A 10,607-nucleotide genomic window follows, 5' to 3' on the forward strand; every position below is an offset into this window, starting at 1 on the left:
TAAATGAGTGACCCTTAGCTCATAGACATAAGGTACAAATGTGTTTCTGTACAAGGCACCTACCCATATTTCAACTGTACGATTCACTTCTTGTAGCTCCTTTTGGAAACTACTGAGATTTACGTTGATGATTGAGACCTACAAGAGAATATATTAAATACTGTCATTTCACTACGAATATACCAGAACCAGAAAATAGAAGATTGATATGGCACCAAGGTTCCAACCTCATCTCTTGTCCCTTCAATTATTTCTTGCGTTTCGTCGAGAGTGGCATCTACCCGGTCGATCCTTCCAGCTAGATGTTTCTTTGTAACCTGAACATTGAAAAGCAGAAAAGGATGGAGGTATAACAGAGTTCTGGAGTGTAGTTGGAAGCACAATTGTCCAGGGAAAAGAGTTAATTACATGGACAGTGTCAGAAACTTCATTTAATTGGTTTCCGACTACACTGCAGGCATCATTCAGCCCACGCTTTGTCACCCACATGATATCACCAATCTTCCAGCCCTGTTAATCAATGCACAAACTTAAGTAGAGACGTTCATCATGATTTGCAGTTGTAGATATGACTTCAGAATTAGAATGGCATAATAAACACTGGCTGGATCTAGAACAGCAGAAGAACCAAAGTTTACCTTCCACCTAATATATGCGTAGCCGACAAGCCCTGCAACAACGACCGCTGTTACAGTATATGCACCAGCCCCTACAAAACAAGAAGGTAAGATAATGATCATTCGCATATTCAGGTCAGAACTGTAAAGACTAGAGGAACGAAACAATGAGTACGTCTAAAGGGGGCGATGAAACGATGGACTGGGTCCAGCGCAAGACATTTGCATAGAATCGACGTGGTTTGTAATCTAGATAATAAAACAACTCGAATCTGAAACATCAACGACAGGTAGTTTGAAACATCTAGAGCTGTAGGTTCACATGGAAACTTTGCAGGACAGGTCACCCATTGCCAAATATGCAACTGTCATCTCGTCTAAAACTGAACTTGCTAGTGTGAAGTATATGCCTGTAATAGCTCTATTTCAATCACGAGTGAGCAATTAGAAATAGTGTGCAGCATGAATGTAAGCCATTACTAAAGTCCATTAGTATCCGCAAACCAGGCAGCAGACAGAAACAACGACCAAGCACTGACCTGATCTATTATCGATGATTGTAACATCATCGTCCCTCTCGCGTAGAGCTCGTCGAAGTTCCTCCCTGAGACTACTGACCTGAAAGGTTTAACCGCGCATAGAATTCAGCATCACTTAAAGTTTTAGCCGCGTACAGGATTGAGCATGGCTGTCCAACCGGTGCGGTAGGCACCAAAGCAAAAACGACAGGTCCACGAGACCACGAACCTGAGACATCAGCTGGTCGCCGCTGCTGGAGGACGACGTGTCCTTTCCGTCCTTCCCAACGACCTTAGCAAACTACAGAAAGCACGCAAACACATACAGAGTTACAGCAACCGTGCCTCGGCAAATCATATCATAAGTTCAGATTAAGGGCCTGAAGGCAAGGTAAAGGGTGGCAGCAGTTACGTTGGCAGCGGCGGAGAGCGCGTCCCCGATAATGGGGACATTTTTGGTGCTGTCCGGCTTAAGATGATTCCACAGAAACCCTGCAAACAAAAAAATTGCAAACCGTTATACTTGCCTGAATCAAATCTACAGGGTTTTTTCCAGAAAGGTCAAGAGCAGATTGTTGTATCATGTCAGTAGAGGGCTGGCTAATCTAGTCTCCCTGGCAAACAAATATACAAACAAGGAAGCTGCAATCTCTACTTGGAAAAAATTCCCCTGAATCTGCTCGAGACTACACAGGTAGTCGGGGACGGCGGCGCTGTGGGAAATTGTACTGTTGGCACGATCCACGCGGGAGAATGCTCTGGTCTAGGCATCCGATCGAGATACAAAAATAGGAAGCTGACAAGAACCCTATGCAACGAGGCTCAACTAGCTAAACCCCCAGCGTAATTAATCAGAGAGACAGACGGAGGGATTCGGAACGACCCGGCGTCGCTGCCCGAACCCGGTGAGAAGTTGGTTCAACTGGCGGCGGCCGGCAGTAGAGAATAGATGGGGTTTACGAGAGGCGGGGCGTGACTGACCGGAGCCAAGGACGAACGCGATGGGGCCGAGCACCATGGCAGCCCAAGCCTGCTTCCTCGCCTCTTCCCTTGCCTGTACTCTCGCCTCTACTCTGGCACCGGAAAACGATCTGCGGCGGCGGCGACGGCGATCCCGCTCCACTCTTCGTTCGACGTCTTGTTATTTTTGTTTATTGTTCGCCGTGCGTTTTGTTTATTCGGTTGGCAACTGATAAAACCGGAACAGAATCTAGTTTATATTTTGTGCATCTTCGTATCGGAAGTCGCCTCCTTCCAATTTGTTTCCCAAACTACCCTCGAGAGGCTTTCACGCGAGGCTTCTGCTTGCGCGCCGTTGGGTTTTGGATGGACGCCCAGGATCGGATTGAGCCTGATGGGTAAAACGGTAAAAAGCGCTTCTACTTGGATATCTTGTCTTATCGTAGCACGACGCTTCGAGTAGAACAACCAGTCGAATTTGCTTACCAAAATGACTCTCGAATATTAAATTTTTTTTGCGGGTTCTCGAATATTAATTGCATCAATGCTTTCTTGGATAGCAAGATCAATATATTTATGCCGACACTAGGTCGGTGTCATACATAGATAAACATACTGTAATTGGTAAACCCTACGTTTTTTATATCCACTAAGTATTTAGGATCAAAACTTTAACTCATAATTCTAGCGATAAAAAATAAGTTATATAATACCAAGATCATATCTCTGGAAACATCATTGAAATATGAATCCGATGGTATACTTTTGGTAACACATAATACATATTATGTTGGTCAAAATGTTAGTCAAAATTCTACCTCGAAATACGTTGTGGCTTTATATATAAAAAAAGAGGGAGTAGTTCATGATCTTCACCCACCAAAATTGTCCCTCCATACGCGACCTCGGCATAGCGCTGCTAGATGGCGGACACGATGACGACTTGGCGAGCGTCAAGGAGCAAACGGCGGAGAGTGGGGAACTACGGGTGGCGGCGGTGTTGTGGCTGGGGGCGAGGCGCTGCTAGGGTTTGGGGCTAGGAGGCGGCACCTCGGGGAGGGTTGGAGGTGGCTCGGGAGCGGAGCTATGTTGGGGGGGGGGGGTGAGGCGGCAGGGACATGATGGGTGATTTTTCCGCTTCGTACGTCTCCGGGATTAGCGTGTGGGGGCCAAGAAACAAGGGTAAGATGGAAAAAATAGTCGCGAACTCTACCTAATCGACATGCCTGCGAATTTACGCACTAAGCATGGGAACAAAGGGAGTAATCATATTATCTTGTCCACACTAATGAATCTAAAACATCTATTTATAAATGATGAAGGGAGTAATATGCTTGGACATAAAAGAAAGAAGATGATCAACTATCAGGGGACATGAAATTTCAGCCACCATTGGTCAACACTCCTAAACATTTTTTAGTACATCGATTTCAAAACAGAAGCTTTCATACATGTACCCACTGTTATTCTCGGTCTTATGATATAAAATCATGGTCATGGGAAAGTTATGAGGCGAATACTTGATAGGCATCTGTTCTGATTTAGTCTATATTTTCCAAATTTTTATTCCATAATAATCTATATATTAGCTTTTGGTCAACGAAAACACAGTAAACGAAGCGGTCCTCCTCTGTGTATTGGATGTCTCTACTTTTAATGTGGCTTGAATTGGTTGAAATATTACTGATAAATACAGTAATAGTTTGTCTGATTTTTTCTAGGATGTAAACCGAATCAGAGGGAAGGGAGTACATAGAAAGTTGGGTATGCACGAGGGAATATATAGCATGTTTGTTTTGCTATGATGATCCTAGGACAGAGGGGTTCACGACGATGACATAATCGGGGTGTACTTCTGCTGGTGCGTCTCGTGTGTACGATCTACATCGGCCGTCCCGGAGTCTCGTGTCCTGAAATCTTTTGTGCCGACAGTCGTAGAGGACGGATCTTCTCGTGGGCCGATTCGTCCTTGGTCGACGCTAGTTTGTTGCCACCACAAGCATCCTCGACACCTACTACTGCACCAATTTCTGTTGATCCGTGTCCTTGTACACGTAGTCAGAGTCGTATCTTCCATCCACATGAGCATACTTTCCATCCACATGAGCATACTGAAGGTATTGTCGCATGTCTTGCAGCGTGTCTGGCTCATGCTACTGCTGATCCTACAAGTAAACCTCGTAGTTTTAAGGATGCTATGAGTAAGCCACACTGGAGTGCCGCTATGGAATAGGAATTTCATGCTCTACTGAAGAATGATATTTGACAATTGGTACCCCCTTTTGGTGTAAATACTATTGATTCGAAGTGGTTTTTTAAGGTCAAAAAGCATGCTGATGGTTCCATTGAGAGGTAAAATGCACACTTGGTTGCTAACGGTTTTAAACAACATTATGGTCTTGACCATGAGAACACATTCATTCCTGTGGTCAAGCATACCACCATTCAACATCTGCTCTCTTTCGTTGGTACTCGAGGCTCATCTCTCCGTCAGCTAGATGTTCAGAATGCTTTTCTTCATGGAATTTTTAAATAAGGGGCCTATATGTGCCCCCTATGTTTGTTGATCCTTCTTGCCCTAATCATCTATGCGGTCTTTGTAAAATCTCTCTATGATCTTCAGCAGGTTCCTCGTTCTTGGCATGCACGACTTGGTTCTGCTCTCCACGTGCATAGTTTCACTAACTGATACATCACTGTTTTTCTGTTAGCGTCTTGAGGTTATTATGTATTTTCGGGTCTATGTTCTGTGTATGTTCTCGATTTACTACTGTTGATCGTCTGGTTTCTGCCTTGAGGTCACTCACACTGATGGTGGTTTGACTCTCACGCAACATAAGTATTCTCTAGATCTACTATGGCGTGTAGGTATGCTGAAGTGCAAGACATTCACTACTCCTATGACAGCCATTGACACATTGCCCACTTTTGATGGTGATTTGCTACCTCCGGATGATGCCAATGAGTACCGCAACATTATGTGTGGACTATACTACCTAACGATACACCTATATAAATATATGGTGGCCACACCCGGTTTAGGGTGCCAAGCTATTCCCCAAAACCCTAACTACTACGTCTTACAATATATCAAACATGATACTAATTCTTATCATGTTGATCCTAATGCAAATAATCGAATAGTATTATATGATTGCAATTTTTTTATCTCCATAGCAACGGACGGGGAATTTGCTAGTTGCATTATACAAATCAGAAAAGCTAGATAAATCAACATTCATCTTGATCATTCTTACATCAAGCATATAAAATTCGAGGTGTTGCTCCAAGTTGGAACTACATAGATGATAGATCTGTAATAATGAGATCGGTTGGAAACTGAGATGTAGCGCGGACTAGTCATAGCCTCACCAGCGCAGGCAGTGCGAGCACACACCACATCTCTTTGTCAGCTGGTATGTTACATGCAGGCTTAGGTGGATTGCGGTCGTACAGGTCCTGCACTTTGCGTTGCCTGCCACGGACTCTGGGCTTGCTCTTCTTTTTGTTGTTGACATTAGCATTTGATGGCGTGGCAGGGCTGTGAACTGGAGCCGCATTGCAAGGCCGCGGCCGACGACTCGCGTACTTGGTGGCATCGGCAGCCGTGGGACGCATCATCGTGGAAGTTTGATCATGGTCAATGTCCGTGGCTGGACAGGGCGGACCATCCTCGTTAGCGACGACAAGCGCCGGCTCAGGTGGCTGCCGTCCATGGTTTAGCGAGAGCTTCGCCACGGTGACCTGCGCGCCGTGGGAGCCGCGTGAGTACCGGCCGTGCGCCGTGCAGACGAAGAGGCCCTGGCCCACGTGCTTGGCTAGGTAGTGGCGGAGAAGTCGGTCGTGCGCCTGCGGCACGCCGGGGTGCCTGCCGAGGATGAAGGCCGAGATGACGTCCTCCGACGCGCTGCCACGCAGGGCTTTAATAGCCTCGTCAATCATCTGCCATCACAAGCTTACGTGCTTCAGTATCTCAGATTTTACTAATAGCACAACAGATTTGTGTGTAAACCATGCGAGATTTGTTGTACCGAGGAATACGGTGGGTGATCTGGCGTGGGTTCCCGGCGAGCCGAAACAGGCGGTGTCTCGGTGGTCGGCGCCATTGCTGCCTGAGAGGACTAGCCGAAATCAAGGCAGAGAGTAGATTGGCCTTCTCGATGGTGCGGTTGGGTTTGTATCCGACTTGTTCTTCGATATGTATCCCGTACCTACCGGAGATGATGCCGAGTTTGAACCGGCAGGGATTAGTAGTTGTTGATAAGAAGCCGGCATATATTGAGATCGGATATGCGAAGTCCTGTTACGATTTATTTAGTTTTCCTAGTTGTAGTACAGGACTAATAAGGTTGTATTATGCGAATACATACGAGTCTTTTGTTGATCGTGGCTAGTTTTAAATCGTTTTAGGCGAGCAAAAGCTAACCGCCATGGAGGCCGCCCCGCCGGCGACGCCAGAGCTGGCCGACGATGCCAGCATCCCCTCTTTCCGTGGAGAGGGAGACCAGCGCCATCAACCTCGCACCCTCATCCGTGCAATCGTGGGCGCCATCGACGCGCACGATAAGAAGCGCGTCGTGGTGGGCGGCTGGGTGAGGACCGGCCGCAGGTCGTCGAGCCTCTTGGCCTTCCTGGAGCTCAACGACGGCTCCTGCCAGCAGAACCTCCAGGCCGTGGTGAAGGGCCAGGTGTACGGCGACCTCCGGCGCCTCACGCCGACGGGGACGTCCGTGCTCTTGGAGGGCGTTCTAGAGAAACTCGACGGAGCCAAGTACAAGCAGCTCATCGAGCTGCAGGTGGAGAAGGTGATCGACGTCGGCGAGGTAGACGCCAGGGTGTACCCGCTACCCAAGACCAAGCACACGCTCGAGGGCCTCAGGGACATCCCCCACCTCCGCCCACGCACTGACACGGTATGTTCAGTCACCTTCAACCAATTGTTATAGCTAGCACATACCATTTTTTTCTTCTTCGAGTTTGTTATATCGATCATGGTATGATTATGATGACTTTAATTCTTGACTCTAATGACCTGTTGCAGATAGCCGCGGTTGCTAGGATAAGGAGTGAGCTCGCCTTCGCAACACATAGTTTCTTCAGGGATGAAGGTTTCTTGCACGTACACACACCAATAATATCAACAAGTGATTGTGAGGGTGCCGGCGAGATGTTCCAGGTCACCACCTTGTTCAGTCAAGCCGACAAGGTGGAGAAGGAGCTCAAGGAGAATGGCGCCCCACCGTCAGAAGCCGACACCGAAGCCGCGAAGCTTGTTGTGCGAGAGAAGGGAGACGCCATTGCGCGGCTTAAAGCAGCAAAAGTAGCTGGCAAGCAAGAGATAAGCGCCGCTGTTTTGGAGCTTGAAAAGGCCAAAGAGATTGTTTCCAGCCTCGAAGCAGAGAGGTTGAGATTGAGACCAGGGATTCAACGCAAGGACGACGGAACTATCTCTTTCGAGAACGATTTCTTTAAGCGCCCGGCTTATCTCACCGTCTCTGGCCAGCTTCAGGCTGAGACCTATGCGTGTGCTCTCGGCAGGGTGTATACCTTCGGACCGACGTTCCGGGCAGAGAAGTCGCACACATCAAGACATCTGGCCGAGTTTTGGATGGTCGAACCGGAGATGGCGTTCACCGACCTGAAAGATGATATGGACTACGCAGAAAGATATGTCAAACACCTCTGCAGGTGGATACTTGAACATTGCAGTGAAGACATGGAATTCATGGTCAACCATCATGATAGGACTGCGATTGAGCGTTTAGAGCTTGTTTCGGAGACGCCTTTTAAGCGCATTTCATATACGGAGGCAGTCGAGATATTGGAGAATGCAGATAAGGAGTTTGAGAACAAGGTCGAATGGGGAATCGATTTAGCGTCTGAACACGAGAGGTACGGGTAACATATAGGGTACTGATACACTTGTTTTTTACTATTTCATATATCATCTCTAGACAATTTAATTTAATTTTTATATATTTATATAATTGTTTTTGTGTCATGAAGGTATTTGACTGACGTAGTATTTGAGAAGCCAGTCATTGTTTATGACTATCCAAAAGAAATAAAAGCATTCTATATGAGGCTCAATGACGACCAAAAGACAGTAGCTGCTATGGATGTTCTTGTCCCCAAGGTATACCAAAATCGTTCAGTCTTGATATTCGATCAGTCCATTTCACTCTATTTATAATTTAAAAAGAAATGCATGATGTTGCAGTGCCTTTATTTCGTTTAAACATTAGTATACAGGGCTGTGTACACTTTCGTGCATATGCCGGTAGAGATTTTTAATCTTCCATCATGCTAGAAAATTATTCTTTAAATATGAAAGTGTAGCTTTGTGTGCAGTAGGTTCAGTTCAACCTCCATGTTTTCAAAACTGGGTTTGTATCATTTTGTAAGTATGATTTTGGATTTGTACCCAGTACGTTCCACCTCTTTTGAAAATTGATTTCCTATCATATCATAATTATGGAAGTGGTTCAATTTGTGCCCAGTACAGTATGTCCCACCTATTTTAAGACTCGATTTTCTTTTGCCTTTATGTTGTCTTATTGTCTGACACCATCTTTGTAGGTTGGTGAATTAATTGGTGGAAGCCAAAGGGAGGAGCGCCTAGATATTCTTAAACAACGGTACTGCTGCTGGACTTTTTAGTGAAAATATTATGTTGTTTTCTATTTTTTTTCCTCGGAGTTGAGTAAAGATATGGTAAATGAATTTGCATCGACCCCTTGAACATGAACTAATTTGCTTGCTAATTTTCTGTGGCACAAGTAGCTGTTAGAACATATGTGGTGGAGTTACTACTTACTAGTGCAGGACTCCACCAACCAGGATTCAAAAGTTGGTCTGGCGTTTATATTTATACTTAATTGGAATTGCAAAATTGTGTAAAGGAAAAATGTTGAATTAGTTATTTTAATGCATGATTCAGCGTCAACTAGATGAATAGTAATTGGATGACTCTGAACATCTTTTTTCGATAAAGGGAATATATTAATATCAAAAAGATACCAATTACACCCAGCCTCTGCAACAACGCATCACCTTAATGGCACTACGGATGCACACAGCCAAAAAAAGGAAAAGAAAACTAAAAAACAAAAGTCCCGCTACAGTATCTCGGGCCTAACAACAGCAATACATCCACCGCCAAGACAACACCTGAAATACAGACTCTCCAAAAACGACGCCTCCAAGAAGGGAACGGTGCTCTAACACCGTCGTCGCCCGATCAACGATCTTAGGTTTTCACCCTGAAGATAGTCCCCGCTCTCAAAACAATACCTCCAACAAGGTCATTGCCAGGCACAACCAGTTAAGACACTCTGAACATCTGTTATGTTTTTGATTTTATTATTATTTTGAAACAATTTTACAATTTATATCTGCAAAGTATAAACATCTTGTTTCGAATCCTTTTTTTTTCACATATCCTTCATGGATGTTGCTGTGTGGACATCCTAACATATATCATTTTTTATATAGAGCAACATATATCATGAATAACTATTCAGCTGACTGCTTAACATGTTGTACTTTATAGGTTAATCGATGGAGGTTTGGCTTTAGGGCCATACGAGTGGTACCTGGACCTTCGACGCTTTGCAGCTGTCAAACATAGTGGATTTGGCATGGGCTTCGAGAGAATGCTCCTTTTTGCTACTGGCCTCGACAATATCAGAGATGTCATCCCCTTCCCAAGATGCCCTGGGAAGGCTGATCTTTGAAAGGCTGCCACGCCTTCTGTTTTAAATATGCATGGTCTTTCGGCGCAGGTTTTGCGTATCTCCTCTTCGGGTCTCGTTATCAGAATTGGAGCTGCCGGCCTCTTCTTGGGGAGCCATCTGTTTGACATAGGTCAACTCGAACTTCGCGTTTGTGTAGCTTCAGTGGCTCAGCTCCTTGCGGTGATATGTGTGTTGTGTGGGCTTGGCCTGTCCTTGTAGGTTTTCTCCTAAATATTATGCACTTTCTGCTTAATTAATGGATGGGGCAAATTTTCTACCTCCGTTTGAACAAAAAAAGTGCATGGCTACACTCAAACCAATGTATGGCTTGTGGATCCTTTTTTTTTGTGTGGTTGTACATATTTCATGTTATCCATGAGATTGTTTCGTCCGCGTGTCATTCCATCATCATCTTGGCGGTGCAGTTCATTTGGTTCGAGAGGATCAACAACCGTGAGAGTAAGCTAAGGATGATTCTAACATTGGTTCAGTGTTACTATTTGTTACTCCCTTCGTTCCAAAAAAAAAGAGCTTCCCAACTATATCTAGATATGGAGGTATATAGACATGTTTTAGCTATAGATTCCTCCGTTTCTAAAAAAAGTTGCGAAGCTTTTTTAGAAACAGAGGGAGTATTATATTTTTTCTATTAAACAAGATCACAAATTTATTTCTATTTAGCCAGTTATACATTACCTTTTGTGGTTAGGATCCATCACTACGCCAAAACATGGCATTTAGTTTGGGGCGTTTGCTACAGTACATTGTTTGGATGT

The 10,607-nt window shown here is 45.1% G+C and overlaps 1 protein-coding gene across 1 annotated transcript; it reads left to right on the forward strand.

Annotated features, from left to right (window-relative positions):
- The first annotated feature begins 6,525 nt into the window (after positions 1-6,525).
- LOC124681325 (asparagine--tRNA ligase, cytoplasmic 3-like) lies at positions 6,526-9,892 on the forward strand. The gene is made up of 5 exons (XM_047216258.1): positions 6,526-7,008; positions 7,137-7,987; positions 8,102-8,231; positions 8,675-8,733; positions 9,648-9,892. The coding sequence occupies exons 1-5, from the start codon at positions 6,526-6,528 to the stop codon at positions 9,829-9,831; spliced, it is 1,707 nt and encodes a 568-aa protein (XP_047072214.1). The 3' UTR covers positions 9,832-9,892.
- Positions 9,893-10,607: the final 715 nt, after the last annotated feature.

This window comes from Lolium rigidum, unplaced genomic scaffold (assembly GCF_022539505.1).
Source record: "Lolium rigidum isolate FL_2022 unplaced genomic scaffold, APGP_CSIRO_Lrig_0.1 contig_39330_1, whole genome shotgun sequence".
Classification (NCBI taxonomy): Eukaryota; Viridiplantae; Streptophyta; class Magnoliopsida; order Poales; family Poaceae; genus Lolium; species Lolium rigidum.

Coding starts and splice junctions, on each gene's coding strand:
- LOC124681325 (XM_047216258.1), top strand. CDS start 6,526: ATGGAGGCCGCCCCGCCGGCGACGCCAGAGCTGGCCGACGATGCCAGC. Junction 7,009..7,136: donor TCCGCCCACGCACTGACACG/GTATGTTCAGTC, acceptor GACCTGTTGCAG/ATAGCCGCGGTTGCTAGGAT. Junction 8,734..9,647: donor CTAGATATTCTTAAACAACG/GTACTGCTGCTG, acceptor TGTACTTTATAG/GTTAATCGATGGAGGTTTGG.